Source organism: Ixodes scapularis, unplaced genomic scaffold (genome assembly GCF_016920785.2).
Source record: "Ixodes scapularis isolate PalLabHiFi unplaced genomic scaffold, ASM1692078v2 PGA_scaffold3__209_contigs__length_174095766, whole genome shotgun sequence".
In the NCBI taxonomy this organism is placed as follows: Eukaryota; Metazoa; Arthropoda; class Arachnida; order Ixodida; family Ixodidae; genus Ixodes; species Ixodes scapularis.
The window spans coordinates 35,353,157-35,380,941 of record NW_024609868.1 but is presented as its reverse complement, the minus strand read 5'-3'; the positions used below and the strand labels follow the sequence as shown (position 1 = coordinate 35,380,941).

The 27,785-nt window shown below is 47.8% G+C and overlaps 1 protein-coding gene across 1 annotated transcript in view; it reads left to right on the top strand.

The window, feature by feature from the left end:
- LOC121837170 (solute carrier family 13 member 2-like) overlaps positions 1-27,785 on the top strand; it is a 29,991-nt gene continuing 2,206 nt past the window's right edge. The window contains exons 1-4 of the mRNA XM_042292700.1: positions 1-56; positions 206-377; positions 771-932; positions 5,037-5,174. Of these exons, the coding sequence (XP_042148634.1) occupies positions 1-56; positions 206-377; positions 771-932; positions 5,037-5,174 (528 nt within the window). The remainder of the gene's footprint in view (positions 57-205; positions 378-770; positions 933-5,036; positions 5,175-27,785) is intronic.

The following is a 27,785-nucleotide window of genomic DNA, read 5'->3' as shown; positions in this document are numbered from 1 at the left end:
ATGACCCCTCGAGGCTTGTCCCCTCTGGGGCGCATACCAGGAGCCCTAGAACTTGTGTAAACGTGTCAGGCAGCGTCACGTAACTCCTTGAGACTTGTCCCCATCTTGAGCGGATACCAGGAGGCTGGAGCCCTAGGACTTGTGTACACGCGTCGCATGAAGCGAGGTCACGTGACCCCTTGAATTATGTCTTCCTCCGGAGCAGATATCAGGAACCCCTGGCCCTTGACTACCTGCTGGTGCTCCTGGTGTTCGTCATCCCCTGGCAGCTCTTGCTCGACGGCAAGCTACTCGACTTCCGCAAGGTAGCAAAGCAACTGCCCTGGGGGGCCCTGATCGTCGTATTCTCCAGCCACATCATGGGCATCATCGCCAAGGTGCGGCCGGTCCCGCTCAAAACGAAAAGGGGATGAAATGCAGATCGTACGCTGTAAAACGAGTCGGAAAAATCGGCGCTTGCACATATATAAAGTTCAAACTTTCACCGAATGTGCATTTCGGTGGTCAGTTTTACCTTGCGAAATTTTAAGGTGTAGTTTTCTTGCTGCAAGAAAATGAAACCAACAAACTTGCCGAAATCAACCTTGGACGTGGTCGTAGACGGCCGAGTTAGCGATGAATATACTTCTGGCGCCATCTCCCGACAGGCTCCGCGAGCGGCGACGCGCATGCGTTGACGCGCATGCAGCGTGTTGCAAAGTGCGTTTGCCGCTCGGGGAGGGTCGGGATCTACTAAAGCCGACGTAATGCGTGGGTTGTCCACTTTTCAGGAGTGCGGGCTCGCTGTGTGGATCTCCAACCGAATCGGTAGCGGCCACCTGAACAGCGTGCCGCTCTCTCAGGTGATTCTGGCCGTCTGCTCGGCCCTGATGACGGAGCTGATGACTGACGTGGCCACGGCATCCATCCTCTTGCCGGTCGCGCTTGATGTGGTGAGCTGCCGGTCATGGCCTGCGCGAGACGTCATTACATCTAGAGCCACTGAAGAGCGATGCATCGAATCTGCCGAAACTCGCATTCGGCAAAGTTCGGCCTATGCCATACTTTTGAAGGAAGGTTCGGTAATGTTTCGGCAAAATACTCGGCAAACGTCTGCGCACGCGCGAGAAAGCGACGGGGCTATGGGTTCCAAATGTACGCCGTGTGGTCGTGCCGTTACCATCGTACAGTGCCGGCGGTTGCGGCGAGGTGCGGAGTATAGGCGATATGGTAACTCTGCGTTTGTCGGCCTTTGTGAGTGTGGTTCTCTTCATTATTTTCTGCGTCAAGAACAACAAATCGACCAGAAATTGTTGCAGTCCATTGCGCAAGTGACAAATGATGCGGTACATTCTGGATGACGGGATTTTCATTTGATCTTTCCAGTGACGCAACGATATCGTTGCAACATTGACTTACAAGTACTTTAAAGCACTCCTTGCCGATAGAGAGTCAATCGTGCGACTTTAATTGCCCTTAAAATTAAAATATGCCAGGAACTATTTTTTGTCGCGGACGGCGCTGGTGCTGTGGTGGTCACGAGGCCTCCGGGTCCTCGACCATGGAGTGCTGTCACGTGCCTTGCTTTGCCGCCCTCATTGGGTCGCGGGGGTCGCAGCCTCCACAGTTCGCCAATTTATCGTGAAACGGAACATACACGTTTGCAAGTGCGGTCTCAGGACGCCACCATCTTGCCCAATGGGGTGTCCTTGATTGCGGCCATAACCCGATTATGACGCCTTAGCAAAGCTTCGTAATCGGATTAGGACGCGTCCATGCGCACCCCAGCGAGCATACTTGAGTAGTAATTCAATTACAGTAATTTAATTACTGTAATTTAATTACTTTTTTGGTAATCTGTAATTGTAATTATTTACTTCCGGCTAAAAGGAATTGCAATTTAATTGCTTTCTAGCGTCAGTAATTGCAAAAATTTCAGGAACAATTACAATTACCGACGGAACCTCTCGGAAAGCCTCAGTGCTCGCACAAGCGGGGTGGCTCTCGGTGAAACACTCGCACCTAGACACGCACTCACATACACGCACAACAAAAGTAGTGTCGCGTCGTTTGTTTTTTTCTTGCTGACACTGCGGGCTGAGAGAGAATCCTTTTTGGGGCCTACCTCAACGGCGCCATGTAGCGCCGTCTACGGTGCGAACAGAAAACAATATCGTACTCATGCCAAAATATTGAAAAGAAAAAAAAAAAAAAAAAAATTGAGATTCAGCTTTCAGCCGAGGTTGGGAATTTTAATTGTGTATGAAGTTATTTGTCTTTTTTTTTTTTTGTCAGTTTTCGCGTCCCTCTTTCGATATTATTTGCATAAGCATTTTGGAGACTGACCACACCTGTGAATATTGACACCAATGATTCGGTTTCTATATATTTCTGAGCCATTAAAATTTCAACTCCGTGTATATAATTTACAATACCATGATGTTTGCATGTGAATGGGATCGTATTAGTGCGTGTGTATTTTAGTTTTATATTAACCTTAATAAAATATTCATATACGACTAGTTGCCACATTTTTTCTTTGTTTGTCAACCCAATGTTTTCTTTAGTGATTTGGTGTCTTCCAGCATTTGAACTAATTTCTTATTTATTAAAAATATAAGAACGTAGTACTTCATTGCCCCAAACTCTCAATTTCTATCATGAATTTAAAAAGCTTAATAAAAGGAAAGTACAATACGTGACATTTATGCAGCGATGCTTAAGCCTCCTCAAACATTGGGGCAGGGCATGAACAAAGTTATATGGCCCAAGTCGGGTCGCTCTCAAAAATAAGTAATTGTAAAGTAATTGCATTACTTTTTAAAAGTAATTTGTAACTGTATTCAATTACTTTTCACGTAGTAGTAATTGTAATTGTGGTGAAACTACTTTTGAAGCCAAGTAATTGTAGTTGTAATTAAATTACATTTTGGAAGTCATTTATCCATGTATGGTATAAACAGAACAGAGCCTCGGTTCGTGGTGTGCGTGTTAATAATAAAAAAAAAAAAACGGGGAATTTGGCCAGCTAAATTTAGCGGGTAAAATTTTCCGCTAAATTTAGCGGGGAAATTTACCGCTAAATTTAGCGGGGAAATTTATCGCTAAATTTAGCGGGGAATTTTTGCTGATAAATTTAGCGGGGAAATGTTTTTGCTAAATTTTGCGGAAACTATTTTTTCGCCAAATTTAGCGGGGAAAATTTCCAGCTATATATATCGGGGAATTTTTTCCGCTAAGTTTAGCGGGAAACATTTTTTGAGAAGTTTAGCGGGGAAATGTTTCTGCTAAATTTAGCGGGAAAATTTACCCATAATGCACCGCGCGGTGACGTCACGAGTGACGTCACTGGTGACCCTCGTAACGTCACACGTGATGTCACGTGTGACGTCATAATGGGAAACGTCCCATAATGCAACGCACGGTTACGCCGACGGCGACACCGCTCAAGCCGGAAAAGGGCGCCTAAAAGCTGCGCTCTAAAAAAAAAAAAAAATCAACGGTAAAATAACTCAGCTGGTTCATACTTCATATAAAACGTATAGTACTTCCCAAATTTAACTCTGCAACTCGGTTGCTCAAATTTTGATCTACTAGTTTTCAAAAATAATCCGCCACCGCAACGAAGAAAGTAAATTTTAGGGCTGTACGTGTCAAACCAAGGAAGGGCATCTGTAGAAGAGTGTGAAGTTGCGCTAGTTGGTGAAGCATAGCGAAAGGTAAACAGCGCAAGGAAGTCGAGGGACAATTGTCGCCGTTTTTATATCGAAGGACATCTGGCACTCTACAGCGGAAGACTATAGACATTTTCCACTGGGGCGCCGCCATCTTGAATTGTCGTCACTTCCAGTATGGGCGATGACAAAATATTAAAACGTTTCAAAACGTAACTAGCAAAAAAATAGAAGGGAGCCAAAACGAAAATGTGTGACGGTTAGGCTTATGTCCTAAATGCCTTCTATTGGCATGGCGACGGCAAAACAATGTTTTCGCCCATACTGGAAGTGACGACATTTCAAGATGGCGGCGCCCTTGTGGAAAAGGTCTATATGGTGGCCCCAGCGTCTGCTTTACGCATTTATTTTTGTGTATTCTGAGCTCTAACGATAAGGAAGAACGAATTGTGCCGCAACCAGGATATACGAAGCGTTCAAGCCGGCACGAGCGTACATCCGAGCACCGCACAATTCCCGCGTTGCAAGGTCTCCTGGGATTTTCCGGAAAGGTCTATTTGGAGCGTCTCGGGACCTTTCGGCGTGCAACCGAAATCTCGCGACGCCTGCTCCGCGATATACCCACGTCCAGCTGTTAAAGGGGTCATGAAACGCTTTTCCAACTTTTTCCTGTTTAGCTTTCCTCCTCAACTCATAAATCGCGAGCAAGAGGGGGAGTCCCCTCTTGCTCGCACTCTCGTTTGTGTAATCCGGACACATCCATTCTCCCCCTAGAAGATTAGCCCGTCGCTCAAAATTCAGACAAAAGTTGCTTTCCCCACCCCGTTCATTCCGAAGCTGACAGTGCTGTTGAAGCTACGTGCTCGTTGGGTCAGCCACACTTGCCACGTGAGCGTGGCAAATGTGGCTGCAGAGAATGAAGTCAGGTGATGAAAGGGAGGCGGCTGATTGGTCCGGCAAGCGCGTAGCTTCCACCACAATCTCAGCTTAGGGGTTCCGGTTGCGTGTGACGTCAGTTTGGACCCGATGACGCGCTTTTGGGACCGCGGATGTATCACAGTGAAAAGGCAGAGAGGTTGCGAAGGGGAGGAGGTACGAAATAGTCCGCTCTGTTTTCAAATTTTCGCACTGAAAGTCAGGCTTTTGACTTCCTACCTTTTTTCTTTTGGTCCACTGAACGATGTGCTATTAGTAAAATCCCAATCTAAAATTATTTATCCCAACCCAAAAATCGTTTCATGGGCCCTTTAAGTTTGGGGAACACATGCAAAAGAAGTTGCCAGAGACAGAAAGCAGGTCAAACGCTGTTGTAAAGAGTCTTGCACGTTGGGTACAGCGACCAGAGGGCTTCCAGAAAAGCAGTCTCCCCCCATGTGCGCGCAGGCCATCAGCATCCAGTGCCACCCACTGCTTCTGGTGCTACCGATGTCCGTGGCAGCGTCCACGTCGCTCATCTTCCCTACGGGCAGCCTGGCGCTGGCGCTGCTCCATAGCGTCACGGGCTTGGCGCCCCTAGAAATGGTAACGTTGGACATCATCTTGGTAACGTATAGCGCTACGATTTACTACGGAAGAGCCGAAAAAAATAAAAGCAGATAGCATCAACATTAAAAAAAAAAAAATATATATATATGAATTATTTTTTTTTCCGTGTTTCATTTATTATTCGCGAACTCTGACTGACTCAATACCCGACAGATGGCGGCAGCGGCCCCGGCGGCTTCCGGCAGCTGAGCAATCCCCCGGTCACGCCAAGAGCAGATATGCAGCTGAAATTAATAGACAAACAATCGTGTTTTTTTTTGTGTGTGTCCATTTAGACTGTTTAATTGAAAAAAAAAAAAAAAACGCAACCATTATAGCACCGAAAAAGCGCGTGCCGTTTATGAATCGAAAAGGTTGTCTGCTTTTGGCCTGACCGGGCGGCTACTGAGCAGCCGTAAAAGCCCTTCCAAACAGGTTATTTCAAAAATCGTGAGGCGGCACGACTCCGACATAAGTCGCGCGGCGGTCGGTCAAATTTCTCTCCGTCAAATTTCGCCCGTGTCCTCCACAGTGACGCTGGACGCGGGTAGGTTTTCGAACGCAAAGGCACAAAAACCTTACCCTGGAGTAAGATCGAGTATATTTGGAACACGGTCCAGGGTACGAGGGCCCGGCAGAACAGATGGACAGCATTCGCAGGTGGCATGTGACGTCGAGTCTGACGAGCACCGAGGTCTCCGAAATGCGAAGGAAGCGAGCGAGCAGGAAAATCGTCATGTTTGTTTGGTAGTGTTCAAACAGACATCGGACTGCCGGACGTTTCAAATTCCATCATTTTGGACGGAGTAATATCGCCTCACGATTTCTGAAGTGTCCTGTTTGGGTAGGCCTTAAAGGGATACTTCAACGAAATTTGAAATATTCCCGTCGTGTTCAAAAATAGGTTGAATATGATCCACAATACCCGTAAATGACAATCGCACGTTTGTATTTTGATCGTGGTGGCTGTATTTTTCGTTATAAACGGCTCACTCTGGCAAGCGCTCGGAGAAGGCCCAGCTTAAAGCACGTGACATCCAACGCAATCGTGACGTAGGTCGTCTCAAGACGAGCAAAGCCACGGCGAGGCTGACGTCGAGAGGATGGCCTTGTCGTTCCAGCCACCGAAGCGGCTGCTTTTGTACGAATTTTGAGTGACGGGTTAATCTTCTATAATCTTCTAGCGACTTCTGCGACAAACAAAAGGAATTCTCGGGAAGAAGGGAGTTCCTCCTTCCCCCCTTCTCTCGTCGTGGCCGGAGACGAGACAACCTCCGTCACTAGCTGTCAAGGTTCCTAGACGAGCATTACAAACGAGGCGTTAGCGACATCCACCAGGTGCTCTTTGTTAATCGTTTAATTCGTTTTAAAATTCCTTTTCGAGACTTTTTTAACAAGATATTGGTATGTTCCATGTGATACTGCTCTTTTGAACACATATAAACCACAAAATGAGCGCCGAAATTTCGTTGTAGTATCCCTTTAAAGGGGCACTGACACCCCAAAGGTCGTATTTTTTTTAGAGCGCAGCTCTTAGGGGCCCGTTTCCAGCCTGAGTGGCGTCGGCGTCGCCGTCGGCGTAACCGGGGGGGGGGTCACGTGACCCCCCCCCCGAGGTCACCTGACCCCTCCCAGGTCACGTGACCCCCCGAGGTCACCTGACCCCCAAGGTCACGTGACCCCCTCCCCCGAGATCACGTGACCCCGCCGGGGTCACGTGACTACCCGCAGGTGACGTGACCCCCCTCAGTACCCTTCCCTACTCCTCCTCAAGAGCTGCGCTCCATTTCGGCGTTACAGGGATTCATAAGAGCGCAGCTCTTAGGCGCCCGTTCCCGGCTTGAGCGGCGTCGGCGTCGCCGTCGGCGTCGGCGTAACCGCAACCCTCGTAACCCTCGTGAGGGTTACGAGGGTTACGAGGGTTAATCTCATGAGGGTTACCCTCACGAGGATCACGAGGGCCACGAGGGTTACTTACCCTCGTAACCCTCACGAGGGTTACGAGGGTTAGTTACTTTCAAAAGGGTTACCTTCACGAGGGTTGCCCTCACGAGGGTTACTTACCTTCGTAACCCTCACGAGGGTTACGAGGGTTAGTTACCCTCAAAAGGGTTACCTTCACGAGGGTTACCCTCACGAGGGTTATGAGAGTTACCCTCACAAGGGTCACGAGAGTTACCCTCACGAGGGTCACGAGAGTTACCCTCACGAGGGTCACGAGAGTTACCCTCACGAGGGTCACGAGAGTTGCCCCCACAAGGGTAACTAGGGCTACCCTCACGAGGGTCACGATGGTTACCCAGGTCACGTGACCCCCCCGGCGTCACGTGACCTGGGGATACCCCCCGAGGTCACGTGACCCCGTTGACGTCACCGGCATCCGCATCGTCATCATCACTGATGACGTCATCAGTGACGTCACTGATGACGTCACCGGCGTCCGCATCGTCATCATCATCATCACTGATGGCGTCATCAGTGACGTCACTGATGGCGTCATCGGCATCGTCACGTGGCCCCAGGTCACGTGACCCCCCGACGTCACGTGACTCCCACAAGGTCACGTGACCCCCCCCCCGCCCCCCGAGGTCACTTGACCCACATCCCCAGTACCCTTCCCTCCTCCTCCTCAAGAGCTGCGCTCTAATTCGGCGTTACAGTGAGTTGTAAACGGCTTTCATTTTTTTATTGTCTAAGACGATGCAAGTTGTAGTCATACCCAGACAACAAAACACCGCAACGCAAAAAAAAAAAAAAAATTACGCGTTTGCGCGTTTATTTTTTGGCGTTTTTCTCTCCCGCTCCTCACCTCCTCGCTTTTTTTTATTTGCGACGTCAAATATCATGAAATTTAGAAGCTTTAAAGGCGACATTTCTCTACCATTTAATATTGACATTCGTAAAACATGTTTTTTTAGCGGAATGGCGAACACACTTCGGCCCTTCTTTTTGAAATACCGAAAATCTCAGTCCGGTGTGATGTCGCCTCCTGAATTTTTTATTCTCCATCGGAAAACATGGCGGCGCTCGACGCATGTAGCACTAAGGATAATCGGTGAGTCGGGGAATCGGACGAAGCGGTCTTTTTTATGTGTCCGAAGACCTCTTATGGCGCATTCACACTGGAAGCGGATCCGCGTTCGCGAAGCGGTCGCGGATGCGGTTGGCGAGCGACCCCGTTCAGACCCACCGAGAGGCGGTTGGCGGTTTCTCGGCGATCACGCGTGATCTTTTGAGGCTTGCGTTTGGCAACCCTGTTTTACAATCCAAAATCCACTTTAATTCAAGATCCAAAGCCAAAGTTTTGCTATTTTGGCACTCGGAATATTTTTCTCCGGGATGTTCGCGCGCATCACAAGTTCAGGCAGCGAAAAAAGAAGCATGGACCCGCCAAACTCGCCTGTGATTCCCTCGACTTCGCCCACAAGCAAAGCCCAGCTAGGCGCGCCTTGCTGACTCAGAACAGGACGCCCCCGACTTTTTCTTCGAAGTGGACCCTTCCCGCATGAATAGCTGACCTTGTTTTCAGGACAGAGGGCCAGTTTTCCCCCCGCGTTGTTCGCTTTTATCATTTTCGAAGTTGTCAGCGGTGGGGTGGACCGTGGTGCGGGATTGTGTTCAGAATCAGAATCAGAATCAGTTTATTTTTGTCACAGCGCTTTTACACACTAGCCGGTCGTGACTTCGTTGGTGGCGGACTCTCCTCTCGTCACTCGCTCGTCGATCGAGTCTACTCTTTGTTTGACATTAAGCTCAAATAAACGCCGTATGGATTACATCTGAATTGTCTGGTACGTACACTTTATGCCTTGAGTAGGTTCCCTTTATTAATTTTATTAGTAGTAAACGTTACAGATCGAGCTAGCGCAGGTACCCAGGTACGGTAGTGCGTTGGCTACGCAATCAAGCTCACGACGTCCCTATCGGCCTTCCTGGTTGTCATGCACGGTGTCGAAAGCTTTCAATAGTTCACGCGACTATCCTAGTGGGTAAAAAAGCTGACATTTCGGTCGATCAGGGGCGGGTTCCGACGTTCTACAGGCAGAGATTAACAAGGCAGCGATTTTCGGCTGTGGCACCCGCAATAATAAACAAACTCTTATCCGAACCAAATTACCGGTGCGAAGCCCGTTAAAATTACGAGTCAATTCTTTGCGCGGCGGATTCAAGTGACGGACGTGAACATCAAGTTTCTCCGTTGATTTGTCGAAAGCTAAGACTACAGCGCTAGGACTACAGCGCCTTGGACGCCTCACCAGCGACGGGTGCCATCTTGTTTCGAAAGTCACTGACGTCACGTCAGCGTCGCGTTGTGATTGGTTGCCGCTTTGCGGTTCGTGAAAGCGGTTGGAAGAAATCGGTCCCGAAGCGGTTGGCAAAAACGCGCTCCAACCGCTCGATCCTAGCCGCTTTGCGGTTGAGAACGCGCGGATCCGCTTCGCGAACGCGGATCCGCTTCCAGTGTGAACGCGCCATTAGACTTCAAAAAGGAAATCGTCAGACGGTCAGAACAACTGGGTTTGGTGTCTGTGCACCGTAGTTTGGGTTGTGAGTCCGCCGGGGCAGCCTTAAGGCTCTGTTATACTCCGACGTAACGCGTTCGCGCGTGCGAGCGCGTCACAGCGGCGTCACGTCGGGGAAAACCCGACGCTCTATAGACCTTTGTCCGGAAGTGCTCTTTTTAGCCTCGACCGCAAGGAGCAAAAGCGAACAATAATCTCGAACCCAGACGCTCACGGGGAGGGGGGGCTGCGTCGGCCTGCACCGCCGCTTCCCGTTGAAGGCTTCTTCGCTGGTGTGCCGACTGCAGTTTCGCCGGCATCGGTCCTGTTTACCGCGGTATGTGAGTATAGTGCTCGTAATGTGAGAGCCGTGTGTCCATACGCCACTTTGCCGCTGTTGGTTTCCATCTAGCCGAGCCAGAAAACATCTCGCGACGAGTTGACCGCGCCGCGAGTGACGAAGAAGCAAACATGGCGACGGTTTGTGCGATTGCTTTGGTGGCTCCGGTGTTGAGTGTCTTCAACGTCCTCGTGAAAAGATTCCCCTGCCCTTCGAAGTTATCGCAGGCACCACGAGTGGCACGAAAGATGTGGAATCATCGTCTCAACTACAAATAAGCAGGCCTGCACGAGCAACAACGACGCCGAGCAGGCGCTCGGCACAGTTATGTCGTCAGATGTTCTACAACGCCGAGATATTTTCATTTATCATTTGGAATGGCTTCAAGAGTCGGAAATTAATCTATTTCGCAGATTGTTAACGCCGAGGTGAGTGCCCTCCGTTGCAGTGCCGTTGTCGCGCAAAGTGCAGAGAAAACCCGGTGGCGATGGCGGTGGTGCTCTTTGATCGCTTTGATCTTGCGCCGTCGGGTTCATGGAGTCCGGAGTAAACGTACGTACGTGCGTCTGCTGGATCGGTGTTTTGGACTGCCACAAATCTCTTTCTCGCGGGCATTTACCTTGTGAAGCTTAGTAGCTCATTACATTTCGTCGTCGACTGCGCTCATTTGACTACGACGGACGAGCCTGCGTGATGTGAATTTCACTGCCTAAGATCCTTGGTGTGCAATAACGAGGGCTAATAAAATATCACCGCGAACTTCTGAACAAACGAGTCGAAGTTTCGTCTGTTATCATAACTGATCGCCTGTCACAATATTAATCAGTAGCGTTCCTAGACTCCGTCCCCACAGGCACCCTGCTTCGTTGCCCGATAGTTAGTGTCTCCTGGTACCTCGTAAAATTCCAGCTCCCACTTCAAGTAAGTACCATCCTTTAGAACTGGCAATTAATAATTTCGAACCCAGACGCTCGCAGCGTGTGTGTGTGTGTGTGTGTGTGTGTGTGTGTGTGGGGGGGGGGGGACGCGTGCTAACACACTCGGAGCCCTCGTTTTCGCCGCTTCGCGGCGGCAGACAAGGCGGCACATTACAAAAGAAAGCTAATCCGAGCTGTCTATGGAACTAGACCCATTCGCTAGTCCTTCGATGAAACGTCGTGGTCTCGTTTTCATTCGCTAAAACGGCGTTCGATGAAGTGATCGCCTCCCACTTATTTCGGCTCGGCAGAGCCGCGCTGCCGCAGAAAGGCAAGCAGATCGCGAAAATCGGTCTCAAACGTGCCACGAATGTAATGTCGTATACAAGAAGCCGACAATCAAGCATTTGAAAGCTACAAGAAAGTGGCAGCGAAATATTTACTACGCAATGAACCCGGACTGAAACGGGGATGTCAAGGGTCAGCAGACACCGAGAACATTTAAGACAAGAAAGGTTTTCTCTTGTTTTCTCGATCGAGATGGGTTCTCGAATGTTCACGACATCTTATCTGTTGAAGAACGGGCCGCGGAGGCTTCTGGTGAAGACATCTTTCACGATGTGCCGGTGCATTCGGACAGCCTGCCGCATCCAGCTCCCCAAAGCAACGCCGCCAACGCAGCCCCCCCCTCCTGCCTGCCAGTTCTCTCCGCGTGGTGGCGCGAGCGTAGATAAACATGGCGGCGCCCTGGAATTGGCGCGGACACTGGTCTATACTCCGGCGTCGTGGCGTAACCGACGCGACCGGCGGCGTTCGACGCAGCCTGACCGCCTCGACGCCAAAATGGAGCATGCCGTATTCCGCGCCGGCCGCGCCAGCGACGCCGGACCAGCATGCATCACGCGCTGGCGCCCGGTAGCCCTCGCGGCGAATACGAGCAATAGCAGACGACGGGAGCACCACTCCGCACCACTCCGTGTGGCGTCATGTTTGAAGAATCGGACGTCTCGGTCGTCGAGAAGCTGATCGAGGGAATTCGTCCTCACCCGTGTGTCTAAGACACAAGGAAGCTTGAGTACCGTAGACCGTGTGCTTGTCAAAGATGTACCGCATGTACATTGACCGCCTACGCTTGTGGCGCAGGCGCTGCACCCACAGTGCAAGCGCGAGTTTTCGTCGTGCAAGGTACGTCCACGCCATCGCTCGAACTTGGCGCTGAAGAAGCGCGAGAATTCTCGTCTGCTATTCGAAACGATAAGGAACCGGAAATGGCACACTCTCGCAGGAAACGCGTCCTCGTAGCAAGATTCTGCGCATGCGCCGCGCTGGCGGCCCACCGACGCGCGCCGCGGAAGTCGCCAGGGCCGCAGAGTAGGGGTGTCGCGAACTTTTGTCGAACCAGATTTTTTGGTCGAACTTTCGGGGTTCGACGAACCTTCGAACTTTTCGCCAGATTCGACCGGTTCGACTTTGTGGACAGTGTGGCCAGCCCTTGATACAAGCATGTCTAGGTTTGGAGAATTTTTTTTTATGCAAAGGGTTATTTTATTTTGTGAACAGCTGCAATTAAAAGAAACTAAATCTAATCACTGAAGAAGTTAATAACTTAATTTTTAGTACTGTATTAACTGAAATAGCCAATCAGCGCTGCACTTAATTCGTCTCTTAGCCATTACCATCCAATCCGAAGCCAACGAGCCAGCCTGACGCGCATGCGCACACTAGTCGAACCTCGATACAAGGTTCGTCGAACTTTCCACTAAAAGTCGAAAAAGTCGAACCTGATCGAACTCGAACCGCGGCCGGTTCGCGGCACCCCTAATAGAGAGGGCGAATTTTGGACGCGCGTGGTGTGACTGGCGTGACGTAGCCGACTTCGGCCAGCGTTCGCTTGCGCGCGCGTTACGTCGGAGTATAACAGAGCCTTTACACGCAGAACCGGCGAGACGTGGCCCCTCGCGTCGCTCACAAAGGTTCACCACGCGTTCTCTTCGACCTCACACCGTTTCAAAGAATTTGAAATCGCTGAAAGGGACCTTCAAACTCGGAAGCCAAGCGTCGTCCGCTCGCAGCGATAGCGGCAGGGCACGCATGGAGGAAACCTGTTGTTCACTCGACGCTGGTGAACACGAACACACTTCGGGTCGCGGCGGCAACGGCGGTTCGGAGCGGAGGCGTGAAAGAAACTCGACTCGCAGGACGGCTCAAAATTCGACGTCACTGCACTGGCGCGGATCGCGCGGGAACTTCAAAATCAACATTTGGAAAAAAAAAAAAAAAAAAAGTTTTATTTGACAACTACTGAATTTTCAATTTTCGAATTTTCAGGGTAATGTCCAGGCATCGTTTTCAATCGTTTCGGGTAATAATAATTAAAATTATTTTGACGTGTCAGTGCCTTTCTAAGCCGCCGCTGCCGTCATCTGGGTTGTTTCGCCAGTCAGAGGGTGCGCGGCTAGCAGACGGGCGCCGTAGATAATAAAAAAAAACAATTGCCGTTTTCTTTTTATTTACAGCGAAGTTGTTATGTGCTATGATGTGGGAAAAAAAATATGCGTCCACGGATGTTAACAAAAAAACTCCCGTTTAAACGGCGCTCCTGTATTCTGATCGGTTGAGGCAAGTATAAATAAAAGGGGGGGGGGGGGGGGGGCAACCGCGTGAGTCAGCCTTCCTTGGCATTATTAGATGGTGAGGTCCTGATCTCTTGTTATTATCTACATCTACAATCACCAACTTATGTCACCTAAGAGTGGGCTGTGACGGAGGTGATGGCAGAACGCGCCGATCTGTCCTTATTTTCTTTCGCTTCCGCGATGCTAATAAAGAGACTTGGGCTCAATTGAAAAAAAACTGTCCTCGATGTGTGCCTCGAAAAATTGGGTTTAGAACTTGCCCATAAGTGACCATAAGGCAATGATCACTTTAGTCATTAAGAATTAAATAAAGACATTTAAACAACGACATCGTGTACGTGTGTTCATTGCAATCATATGTAAATCGTATAGATATCGTGTAGTTGTCGTAACGTTGTCGTAAAGATAACTGGTCCTCCAGGTTCACGTAAAGTGGAGGGGTTGTACAATTTTTTTTTGTGCGTTAGCATTGATATTTTTGGTACTTGCAGCTGTTTTTTGCTTGGACGGTCGTGATTTGAACTGGACTGGACTGGTTTCGTAAGGCCGATGCGCGGTTCCCGACGTGTTTTTTTGCTCCGTTCGTTCGGTCGTCAAGTCCCCTTTCGCTCTTACAAGAGGGAAAGAGTCTTCTGGCACGCTACCAATGACGCGGGAGCAGGAGAGCAAGGGATCGAGCGGCCGTGGCGGTGGCACAACGTACGCGACAACGTAAAACCGAGGCCCAGCGTCAACCCCGTCTGCGCGAAACCGACGACTCCCGGGAGGAAAGATTGGCTCTTCGAAGTCAACAGTGAGCGTACCGTAGGCAGCGATCGAGGGTGGCTGTGGTGGCTTCATCCGAAGCCGCCGACGCCCGGGCGAACAGTCTGACTCTCCGAAGACAACAGTACGCGGACCGTTGCGAGGATGGAATTCTCAGGCCTTCGCTGAGTCGGAACCCCTGCGCTAAACGCTGAAGCATTTTGTCGGAAATCAGCGCAGCAACAGCAACGAGTTCAACGCACGCACGCACGCACGCACGCGCGCACGCGCACGCGCACAAACACACACAAACACCACTCACAAACACACACACACACATATTATTTGGGTAAGTTTGCTGTTTTGAAATTGTAATGCGATGCTTCCGCCATATTCAGGCACCTTCATGGTAAATCGTAGCGCGATACGTCACCAAGCCATTTTATGCGATGACCTTAAAGGCTTCACTAAGATTCCGGATTTAGCAGTATTGGGTGAGGTATTAGCGGTGCTATAACGCTGTAATCTGGCCAATCACAATGGTGAAATTACCACTTTCGCATAAAAAAGTAGTTATGAGATCCAAACAAAAATGGGGTGCAATGAGATGTGCTATTTTATTAATGGCATGCCAATAATTTTCATTACACATCCTAGCGATTGCTAGTGCTTCAAATACTCAATATAGGTAAACAACGTGACATCAGGTTCGAACGACTCAGTTATGTTCTAGTGCCGCGTCTCCGACTGGTGCGTTTACCGTCGTATCCGCCCACGTATTGGAAATGGTCTCTAAGTGGCAACAGACTCCGTTGCAGGAGCCGGCGTGCCGTTCTGTCAAATGATCACTTGGCGAACTGTGGAGACTGCGTCCCCCGCGACCCAATAAGGGCGTCGGAGCAAGGCACGTGACGACACTCCATGTTCGAGGCCACGAAGGCTTCGTTACCGCCACAGCTGCAGTGCCGTCCGTGACAAAAAGTAGCTCTAGGCTCTTTTACTTTTAACGGCGAATGAACTGGCGCAATTGCATCTCTATCGACATATACGACGCCCGGCACGGAAAAAAACAAATGTGACTTTTGAACGATACTTCGTAACTATTTTTCGAGCACAACGCGGCTTTTGACCGATGATTGAACGACCGCAGCCCTGTAATCGACCGTTTCCGCTCAATACGTCGCACTCGCCACAGGTTCGCGGGTAAGTTGAGCGTATGGTAGACGGCAGTGTTGCGGCTATGGACGTTCATCTTAAAGGGCCCATGAAACGATTTTTGGGTTGGGATAAATCATTTTAGATTGGGATTTTACTAATAGCACATCGTTCAGGGACCAAAAGAAAAAAGGTAGAAAGTCAAAAGCCTGACTTTCAGTGCGAAAATTTGAAAACAGAACGGACTATTTCGTACCTCCTCCCCTTCGCAACCTCTCTGCCTTTTCACTGTGATACATCCGCGGTCCCAAAAGCGCGTTATCGGGTCCAAACTGACGTCACACGCAACCGGAACCCCTAAGCTGAGATTGTGGTGGAAGCTACGCGCTTGCCGGACCAATCAGCCGCCTCCCTTTCATCACCTGACTTCATTCTCTGCAGCCACATTTGCCACGCTCACGTGGCAAGTGTGGCTGACCCAACGAGCACGTAGCTTCAACAGCACTGTCAGCTTCGGAATGAACGGGGTGGGGAAAGCAACTTTTGTCTGAATTTTGAGCGACGGGCTAATCTTCTAGGGGGAGAATGGATGTGTCCGGGATTACACAAGCGAGAGTGCGAGCAAGAGGGGACTCCCCCTTTTCGTCTTCTTTAACTGTTTGGTGGAATGCGCGATTTATGAGTTGAGGAGGAAAGCGAAACAGGAAAAAGTTGGAAAAGCGTTTCATGACCCCTTTAAAGGGCAACTCCGCTTCATTTTCGATGCTGAAAAAACAACGCAGTTCTCTTTAGTATCACCTAGAAAGACTACACATCAAGTTTTACGACGTAAATAAGCCTAAAAGTTTGTTAAACTGGTAAACAAAGTTTGAGATGCCTCAAGTCTCCGAAATCTGCTAATTCTAGCGGCCGATGTGCGGCGCAGAGAACAGCGCAGTCAATACCGCGTGTGGGCACAGCCAACACTGCGCCGCACGTCATAGTCTGGGACCGCTTTTTTTCTTGTTTTTTACTTTATTGAGGCGCAGCCTACAGGCGGCGCCAGCAGCGTGCATACCGATGTCCACGCGATCCAAAACGCGCATGCGCTGATGAGCGTCTGAGCGAGCGCTCCGCGCTCGTTGTCGGGAAGACCGAACCTGCTGCGTCTCGGAGCAACGTTTTGTGCTGCGATGCCTGGCATATTACGAGTGGTTTACTTAACTTCAACTACTAATGGTTCCAAAACATAACTTTAAAACAACTTGCCTTTTTCTGCGTCAAAACACTCTGCTGCCGCGATAGTGCACACGTCGTTGGATAGCAGAGACCGTGGAGCAGACGACACGGCGCGACGACGCTTGCTCCGCCGATCCGTCCGTCCGCGCGGTCGGCGAGGTCGTGCGGTGACGTTCGTACCACGTGGGTTGTCCTAGAGCACTATATAGCTCCTACGGAGCAGAGTAGCGCAATCCTTTGAACTCCGTGTTTTGCCGACAACATGGCCGACAGAGCGGCTCGGCGCGAGTCACGTGGTACTCAGGGTTCCAGGAGGCGGCCCGCCCTATGGGAGAATACATGGAGATCGATACAACACGGCTGATTAAAAAAATGAACGGCGAGTTCACACTTTTGAAAACTAGCCTGTCGTGAAGTTAGTAAAGCACTAAACACTTTATCAAAGTTTTAATAATATCGGATGCATGTGCAAATTTTGAGAAGGCAATTTCCAAGGCAATGGCGTTTGAAGCAGACGATTTTTGCTCGCAGCGGAGATGGGCTTTTCGGGTTGGCCAGAGCGGGTCACGTGAATGGTGTGACGTCGCCGTGTCGTCTGCTGCATGATGCCGCTCAAGCAATTTTTTAAAAAAAGTCAGGTCCTTTCGGGGCACAAAACTTAGCGCAAATTATTCTAAAATGTTCCATTATTATGTCAAAAACGATTGCCATTCCCTACATTCCCACATTACTGAAGAAACAACGATTTTCTCACGTTCTCCATGCATTTCTGACCGCAGTTGGAACCTCCGGGCGTTCGCCGCTAGTCGCCGAGAGGCGGCGTTCTAGATTGCGCTGCAGACGACGGTACGGAGTCTGCTTTTGATGCGAGCTGCGCTGCTTTCCGCCGGTGCTGCGCTTTCGTAGAACTTTTTCCGGGTCCTCAAAGATGAGGCTACCGTTCACGCCGGGTTTCAAGAATCTGCTTCGTCGAACAACTTCAATCAAGCACGAAATGTCACCCACGGTACAGATCTACGGCTATTTTTATGGCAGCCTGCCGCCATCGCGCTGTCCGCCATATTACTATGATGGCTAGAGATGATATAACTCTACCTAAAGATGGCCGCCAATGACCGCATTCCGGTCCATAGGAGGAGCTGGTCAAACGCGATCCAGCAAATAGACATAGAGATCAGTGATTGCGCTACTCTGCTCCGAAGGAGCTATATAGTGCTCTAGGTTGTCCCAGACTATGACGACGCGGGACCAATGTTGCCAGGCGCGGGCGCAGTTTCGGTTTCGGTTCGTGATCAGGAGTAAAGAAGGATTACGAGAATTATATTTCCTTTTTTGAGAAACAAACGACGTCGAGCCGTTTATTAGTATACCTTAATGTATAATCACCAAAAACCCCGAAATTCCTGGAATTGAGCGGAGTTGTCCTTTAAGAGGGCGCGGTACCTCTATTTATTCGTCCGTTTCAGGCACCAGATGGCGCGCGGCTCGAAACGTGGTTGAACGCGCAACTTCTAGATGGCGCCAGTATCGAGGTGTGAAAAAGCCCGCGTTACCCGCTGCGTGAAATAGATCCCGAAATGTGCCGTGTTCTCCCGGCGGAGGAAGTTTCTCCCTCCCTCGCGCGCTTGGTATGTACGCGCGGTGGCCGAGTCCGGCCTCTGCGCTGTGTGATGCAGTGGGTGGCGCTCGTTTCTGTTCGGAGGTAGGAATAAAAATGCCGGTCCCCTTTTTTACGACGCTCGTTTCTATAGCTTGTTCTTCTTTTTCTTTTTTTTATCTCAAGTGACCTACAGTACCGCCTGTTCGAAATCGTCCTTTGCGGTGAGCGATTGAGAGTCAGGTTAGCATTTTATTTGGGTCAGCACTACACGTTCAATGGAGACCTCGGGCGGCGATGTAAATATGCATTGCTCCCCAAAGTCTGTCCAAGGTGCGCAATGACAATTGGAAAGGGTATTGAAGGCGCGCGACCGTCGGTTGGTAAAATACGTGCGTTAGATTCACTTATTCAGTCTAATTATTTTTGCCAACGTCTTTTATCTATTTCGACAAATGACATGGTCGAGTCTATTGATAATCTTAGCTATATTGGACGTACGGAGTGTCCGGGCTTTAAATAAATTTGCTTCGTTTATGTGAATGAATAACTGTTTTCTCTTTTCCGTGCTCGGTGCTATGCAAAAATCGCTGAGATGTTATGGTAGCTCAGTGTGGCGGCGTTTTGCACTCTGACTCGCTATAGCCAACCGGCAATGGCCAGGCGGCGCCAGCAGCGTGTGAGCGCACGGTTATACCCTGTCTCGTTGTAACTTGGCAAACGGTGAGCGATAAGCCCCACATTGCGTGCCGAAGGCTTCGAAATGCGCGACGTATACGAGCGCAACGCACACATATTGGAGCGTGACGCAGCGAAAAGCCTGATACTTCTCCGGAGTTGAGGCGCGCTCCGGTGATACGCAGTCACGTTCCGATTGGCCCGCCAGGGCCGCAGATTCCGCTCTACTGGCACGTTACGCGACCACGGCTGCCTGGGATACCCAGTATTTCTTGCTTCAGACACTAGGCTAAGCGGCGCCACCAGAGTAATAGCTCACGTTTGATCAATGCAGCCGCCACTCCCAGGGGTACCCAATATTTCTTGTTTCAGTTGCTAGATGGCGCCAAACCAAACAGCATTGCAGGTTGCCTATTGCATTCGCTGTGCACAATATGTGTTCAGATGGAATGTGCCAAATCGTATTTCCGATCGATATGATAGATTTACTTTGCTACAGTGTTAATTATATTTTCCTGATTTAAACTGGTTCGTCCCTGATCTGAGCCTAAGTTCAAATTCGAAGGGCAGACAGTCTTAGCGTCGTAACAGCCGTAATGCGCAGAAAGAAATTAGTACCATGAAAGAAAAACAAAAGGATACGAGGTGGCTCAGTGTTAAAGCAAATGAAACCTGGGAAGAATCTGAGGCCAAAGTGATCACCTTTTGCTCTGATAAGCTCGGCGTAAAGCTTGAGCCCACTAACATAGAACGTGCGCACAGGCTAGGCCGTTTTTCCGAAGAGAGAGGACGCCCCCTTATCTCAAAGTTTCTGTCATTTAAAGATAAACAAAAAATACTGTCAGTCGCCTATAAACTAAAGGGGAGTGGCTTTTCCATTGGTGAGGATTTCTCACCTGCTATACAACTCTCACGACGCAAACTTTTAGAGTACGCCAGGGAACAAAACGCCCAATTCAAACTACGATACAACAAGTTAGTTATTCGTGGTAAAACATACCAGTACAATCCTGACACCGACGTCGTGTTTGAAACCTCTGTATAGCCACGACAAAAAAGCGATATCAGAGGGCCCGACGTACAGGAACTTGTCTTTGTTACAGTGAACTGTAGGAGTATCAGAAATAAAAAGGATGACCTTGCTTTTCTTCTTGCTACAACGGATGCTGACATTGTTTGTGGTACCGAATCTTGGCTTGACCCTTCCATGACCAACTCCGAAATATTTCCACCCAACTACGAAGTCTACCGCAAAGACAGAAATTCGAGGGGAGGGGGTGTGTTTTTACTCGTCTCGAAAAACCTACAAAGCACAGCTCTTGAATTTCAAGACTGTGTGTGCGAATCTGTTTGGTGCAAGATAAAACAGCAAGGTTATAAATTTTTAACTGTAGGCGTATTTTATAGACCCCCAAGTAACAATTCACTGAATCCCCTTTTGTGTCTTTCCAATGTGCTATCTGCGATAACGCCTGATGACGTTATTCTTAGTGGCGACTTCAATCTTCCGGACGTTGATTGGGTCGACAATCTGCCCCTTTTGCGAAATTCTTCGTCACTGTATAAAACTTTCAAGGAACTCGTAGACACCCATGAGTTGCAACAGTTTGTATTGCTTCCAACAAGGTACGGCGCAACAAGTAAATCTATACTAGATCTTTTCCTTACAAATCACCCGTCCGCCATCCGTTTGGTAACGACGGCTCCGGGTATCAGTGACCACGAAGCTATCATTACGAATATAACATGTAAGCACACTGTGACTGATAAGCCATGCCCCAAAAAAGTTTATCTGTTTGACCGAGGGGATTACGACAGCTTGTTTTTCGACCTCCTGGCTTATCTTCCCGAGTTTGAATGTGCGTGCACATTGCTTGACATTGAAGAATTATGGAATCTGTTTAAGAATAAACTTTCTTCCCTTATCACTGAATATATTCCTTCTAGGATGTTGTCGGGAAGGCGCAGGAATGACAAACCGTGGATGACAAAGGAGTTGCGACGTCTTCTAAATAAAAAGCGAAGATTTTTTCTAAAATATAAGAAAACGAGGGACCCAGCCAACAAAATTGAACTTCGTTTGCTGGATAATATCTTTAAGACTAAAGTTAAGGAAGCGAAGGAACACTACTTTTTGGCACTGGGACCAAAATTACTTAACAACCCAAAGGAACTATGGAAAACGGTTAGAAAATCGGGCAAGAGTGAATCTGTGGGCATTCCAGCAATTCTGAACAATGATGAACTGACCTCCGATAACTTTCTCAAGGCTGTTTGCTTCAATAACTTCTTTCAATCTGTCTTTTCGACAACCGAGCTAGTTGTACGAGAATCTTCCGAGACAACTTTTGATAGAATGCCTGAGTTTGTGGTAGAAGATTATGGCGTACTGAAATTACTGCGTAATCTGAAATCTCATTCAGCTATGGGGCCTGATGGCATTCCTAACCACGTTCTGAAAGTTTGTGCTGCAGCAATCTCACCTTTTCTAGTTATTCTTTTCAACAAATCGCTCTTTACTAGCAGGCTACCTTTGGAATGGAAAACGGCAAATGTTGTGCCCATCCATAAGTCAGGCCAAAAAAGCCTGGTTTCTAATTACAGGCCCATCTCCTTAACCTGTGTTTGTTCCAAGTTACTTGAACATATCATATATTCAAATATGGTTAATCACCTTGAGAGCCATACCTTTTTTTCCAAGTCTCAGCACGGTTTTCGGGCTGGTTTGTCGTGCACTACGCAACTCACTGAGTTTTTACATGACCTCTCACTTTCACTAGATAAAAATGTTCAGGTTGACTGCCTGCTTTTAGATTTTCAAAAAGCATTCGACAAAGTACCACATTCACTTCTTATGCACAAGTTGTCGTTCTTGGCCCTTCCTGACTATCTTTTTGGTTGGATAAATGATTATTTGTTAAATCGTAAACAATGCGTAGTTGTTGGTGGTCAAAATTCTCCGTATGCGGATGTAACCTCGGGTGTCCCACAGGGGTCTGTACTTGGCCCACTTCTCTTTTTGATATATGTCAATGACATAGCACAAAACCTAACATGCAGTGTTCGATTATATGCAGATGATTGTGTAATCTATAGAGAGGTTAAATGTGAGGATGATTCTCTTCTACTTCAGTCAGACCTTGAAAAGGTGATGACCTGGTGTGACAAATGGCAAATGTTTCTTAATATCAATAAATGCAATTATATTAGATTCACCAAAAAAAAGCAGCCTTATCTATCAAAATATCAGTTAAACGGTGTTCCTCTTCAGGAGGTAGCTGATGTCAAATATCTAGGGGTTTATCTTAGCGCAGATCTTTCCTGGACTAAGCACGTCGACGCAATAACAGCAAAGGCAAACCGCGTTTTAAATTTTATCAAACGGAATTTCAAAATGGCCCCAACAAATATTAAGGAGCTGTTATACGTAACTAATGTCAGGCCAATCTTAGAGTATGCTTGTCCAGCGTGGGACCCGTATTACGTAAATTTAATATCGAAACTAGAGCGTGTGCAAAACAGAGCAGCCCGTTTTGTTGCAAATAATTATGAATTTTGCTCAAGTATAACAGATTTAAAGAAACAACTGAAGTGGAAATCTCTGGTTTCGCGGAGAAAATATCTTAGAATAAAACTTTTGAGAAGTATTTACTTAGGGCAAACAGGTATTGTGAAGGACCACTACTTACATAATCCTGATTACCTGTCCTCAAGGGTGGACCACCGGCTAAAAATAAAGAACATTAGGTGTAAAACTGAAATGTTTAAGAACTCATACTTCCCTAAATCAATTAGTGATTGGAACAGTCTTCCGCAGCACGTGGTCGCTGAAACTTCGGATGCTATGTTTTCCACCTCATTATTAGACATCCTTGAATAGTTGTGTGCTGTGTTTTTGTTTTGTACTGTTATGTTTCTGATTTTGTGTAACAGTTTTTGTAACAGTCTTTTTGCACTTCTTTCAATCAATAGTCTTACTTTTTATTAACATGTTCGATAAAATGTGACGTATAATCATTTTACTTTCCTGTACCATGTACCCCCTACAATAATGCCCCTGTGGCGATGTAGGTACTGTGTAAATAAATAAATAAATAAATAGAAGTAATGAGTGTGCAAAGGATGCCATCGTACGTGTTTTTTTTTTGTTTTTGTTTTTGTTTTTGCTTTTTTTTTTTTTTAACTCTCCGCATCCCTGGGAAGCGCTCAAGGTACCAGCAAAGACAGTGAGCTGGCGTGAAATTTCCATCGAGCGGAAAACGAGTGTCATTTTTATTTCATCATGCGCTTTCATTTTGATATGGCTCAAAATGAGCGCGAAATAGTAACAGGTAAGGCAACAAAATTTAGATGTTAGGTCTGGAGCACCGCCATACTCAACCGTGTTGGGGGCATCTCTCGCGAGTCAATACGGCAAAGGTATTGCGCGTCGAACTGTACGTGAGGAGGAAGGCAATCAGCGCCTACACCACTCCCCTCCCCTCCCCCTCCCCCCCCCCCCCCCCCCCCCCACCACCACCCCTAAAAAGAAAAAGAAAGGTTTCTTGGGCGCGCGCGCGGTCGCCCAAGCGATGACCTTGGAAGGGTATGTGATTGTAGCACGTTTGTCCCCCGGTTGTGCCCCTGTCTCAAATGCCATGGTCCGTTTCTCCCAAGTGCCCGTCTTATCTTCCCGAGTATCAACTCCGCAGTGATTCTGAATCATTCCGATGCTTTCCAACGTTGCAAAACTGTTAGACGAATATTTGCACAGAAGTATACACTGTTCGCAGAACTATCTACGGCGCTAAAATTCAAAAGCGCCGTGTTGGATTCAGGAACTCGTGTAGGTTTAGCTCATTGTTGGAACATTCTTATTCGCTCGATGAACTCCACAAAACGTGTAAATATTAGAATGAACTTTCCAGAGAACGATAGTTGTTGTCGGGGTTCCAGGCGACCGGACAGGTCGCAATTATTGGCTGATTAAAAATTTTATTTCATAATCACAATCGTATCATCAAGGGCACGCCATTTCCTCATCACTTCTTCTACGAAAAGAGTTGCTGTATTCGTAGCATACACAGACGGAAACGGTTGAGACTGTGCCCAAATAATATCTTCTTTTGGCAGGTACTGCGCAGCGATTACACACAATGCCTCTAACATGAATCCCGGACAAAAGCTCACCGGACAAAAGCTCACCGGACAGAAGCTCACCGGACAAAAGCTCACCGGACAAAAGCTCACCCATTTTTTCACAGACCCGGACAAAAGCTCACCCATATTTTCACAGACCCGGACAAAAGCTCACCACGAGAAAATTTCATGTTGGTCTTAACACGAGTGCGGACAACTTAGGTGCATGCGTGCGACACAAAAAGGCAACGATAAATTAAATCTGACAGGCGCATGATTTGTTGATTTTTTGTAGAAACAAGTTTATTTATCGATTGGTTAGAAGCAAATGCAGTCCCCCACTAGCTCCAGCAGTCTTGGTAGATCTCGATGTACATGCAAGCCCTCGCAAATATTTCTAAGACGATTCTGCAGGCGCCGAGTAATTTTTCGCACCCGCTTTACGGTGGGCTCACCTCTCCGGGCTTTTGTCAACGCCGTGGCAACGAGCGCCTGATTTTGCTGTAGGCATTCAATCAGCCTCAAGAAGCTTGGATGGGCGTGGCCGACGAGCTTCTGGAACCCGGTACTCTATCTTTCGCAGGTGTTGCTCATCCGGTCTTTATCTTGAAGAAAAGTGTCGTATATATTCCACCGTACCGGGGGAAACTCCGGTCGCCGTCGGCGGAGAGTCAGGCGAAGGGAAGAAATCGCTCTGGGTGCCGCCGCAGATGGAACAGAAGCAAAACGGAAGCGGCCGTTGAAATACGTGCAATCAAAATAGTCCAGCAGGTAGCCGATGTCACCGGTAGACTTTTCCCTGGTAGTTTGTTCTTGTGGAACAAGCTGTGGTGGAAGGAACCCGAGCCTATCTAAAATCCCGCACAATTTTTTTTTTTTAATTTGTCATCTTCTTGTACTTTTCCAGAAGGCCGAACTCCCGCTTTTTCAAAGTATTTTTAAAAAATTCGCAACTCAATGGTGGATGAGGTACAAGTTCTCCTAATAATGGTCCAATGTCCGTTGCGTCCGCACTTTATTTGAGCCCGTGTTTCGCCCGGGTAGGAAAAAAAAAAGAAATCGAGGTGAGCTTTTGCCCGGGTCTGTCAAAAAAAGGGGTGAGCTTTTGTCCGGGTCTGTCAAAAATTGGGTGAGCTTTTGTCCGGTGAGCTTCTGTCCGGTGAGCTTTTGTCCGGTGAGCTTTTGTCCGGTTACCCTCTAACATAAACATGCTGCTCCACATGTCTATTCACAAGATGCAATACATCGTTCTCCCAACTTTGTTGAAATGGGCATGAAAGCGCGTAACCGTCACTTTTTTGAAGTTCTACTTAGAGGTGAAGTGTTTACCGTAAAAAGTCGTTAATTATTTATTTTTTTCCGTTCCACTACAAAGCTCGATTCACTTAAATTTTTGTTTTTATATCGTCTCTACAGCGCTTTTACGTCGGTACTTTCGTGTTAGAAGACATCACATAATGTGCGAAAAAAAACAACAAAAAAACGGTAGGATCGATGCTGCATAGCCTTTTTTTTTTTTGTGGACATCAAGAAAAAAAAACATAGTAGTTGTCTTCACTTCGCACTGCATGTTTTAGCACGGAAGTTCCTATTTGGTTATGATGTCTTTATTTTCTTAAAAATTGTATACAGTAATTTAAATTACCGAATTACAAAAACGTCGAAATTGTATGCGACAGCGACACTCGTGTTCCCTCGTGGTTTTCGCCAGCATTTCTACGATGAATTGCCAGGATCGTGAGATGCAACAGCGTGACACTCCGTCTTCTGTGACGTCATTTGTTGCACTTCGGGACCACTTTTGATGTATGGCCAGCATAAGACGCTAAACACACCAGTCGGAGATGCGCTGCAGGCGCCATAGTACTGCTCCTAAAAGTAGCTGTCACGTGCTTTGCTCCGCGACTGTGATTCCCTCACAGCAGCTCTAACTGAGGGTTGCCAAATTACGGTGAAACGGAGTATAGACAAAACAGACCGGAAACGAGCTGCCAGTACACGTTAGTCAAACTTCCAACAAAAAGGATTAGTTTCTTCCCAAGCTGGATGACATTTACGGGCATCTTTAGAGCTGCGAAGCTCAAAATCACGCGTACTCATAAGATTTTTTTTTCTCGCGTGTTTGTGATTTTTATGATGTCCTGCAAGCAAGAAAAAAAAATATATGGTGAAGTCACTCCGAGGGGGTACCGATAACTGCGAGCCACGAACATGAAAGATTCGCTAACATCCGTCAGGAGTGTGAACGGTAAATCGTCACGCAAACATATTCTCACAAGCTGCAAATATTTATTTGGCTTAGCAAGTAGAATACTACTATACTAACGACATGTGATTATTGTACACAAGATACCATTTCTCGGTTCTTCAAAACCGTTTCTCTAGTCTGAACGGTCGCGCTACGGGCCGCGGCTAGCCGTGCCCTCGATAGACTACGGAGCTGCGTTGTGTCGTCTGCTACTGTACCGCCAACAGGAGAGCGATAGCTCTGTGTGCTCCACAGATGCGTGTTGCGGTATAACGCTGTACGTCTGTCCTAGAGGAAGACAAAAATATAGGCTCTGTGACCCCCCCTAAGCTAACAAAAACAAACAGAAGTATACTCGTTTGGACTGAAAGGTTTACAAAATAGTGACCAGACATTGGAAAAGCATATGTCACAGAACTTGGTTTATGAAATGGCATCATTGTTTCGAGCAAGAAATCACCTGCTCACCACTGGGACGATTCGTCACTATTTAATGCGTCAGGTATATTTGCGCTCATGAAGAAAAATCTGAACACATCCTTCTCCCAAAGTCCTATGTCGAATAATAAACACTTTTTTAAACATCTACGCACAAATAACTCATTTTTTTCTACACTTGTATATACACGTTAATTAAACGACGTCAAACCGCATTTTTGATTAGATCTTAATGTCTACACCAACTACATTCATATTTTTTAGGGCTTTATTGAACGATAACTTCAACTATAGTTAATGGAACACGATGGCTCGATCTCAACAAAAACCTCAACGTGCGAAGCTTCCACAGACGGTCGCTCGCGAGTATTCTCAATGTGAGACTTCAGAAGCTTTCGCTTGCCATAGGGAGCTTGCTTTCGACTACAGCACTGCACGGGCGCCGGAAAGCGCGGAGCGCGCTGCTGTGGGGAGAGGTTGACTTACAAGATGACGTGTTACGTGGTCACGTAAGATGGCGTCATTTCGTGCAGCGTGATCACGTAAGATGACGTCATTTCGTGTAACGAGATCATGTAAGATTACGTGTTTGTGTCACGTGATCACGTAAGATGACGTCAGTTCGTATGAACTGACGTCATCTTACGACAACGCCAACAACATTAGTGCCGTCCGGAACCATTGACCTTTGAAACGCGCCTCTTCGCTTGAAGAGCTGATATGCGTTGATTGTTATTTGCTTCTTTTGCCTACTACAGACCATTCAAAAACTCGCCTTCTGGGTGCCACCAACTTCGTCTACTGGGCTGTGAAGCGCGTTCGAGCGTGTGCAATACCTCTCCAGGCCGAAAGATTGTACACTGAGTATGCGTTCACAGCTCAATGACTTAGGCATTTTTCGTCAGGATAGATGCTCCCACGAGAAGAGCGTAATCGATATGTGAATAGAATTGGAAATTTGAAATGTTCTTGTCCAATCGCATTTTTCTTTGGTTATCAACGCTTTTTAGCGTCATC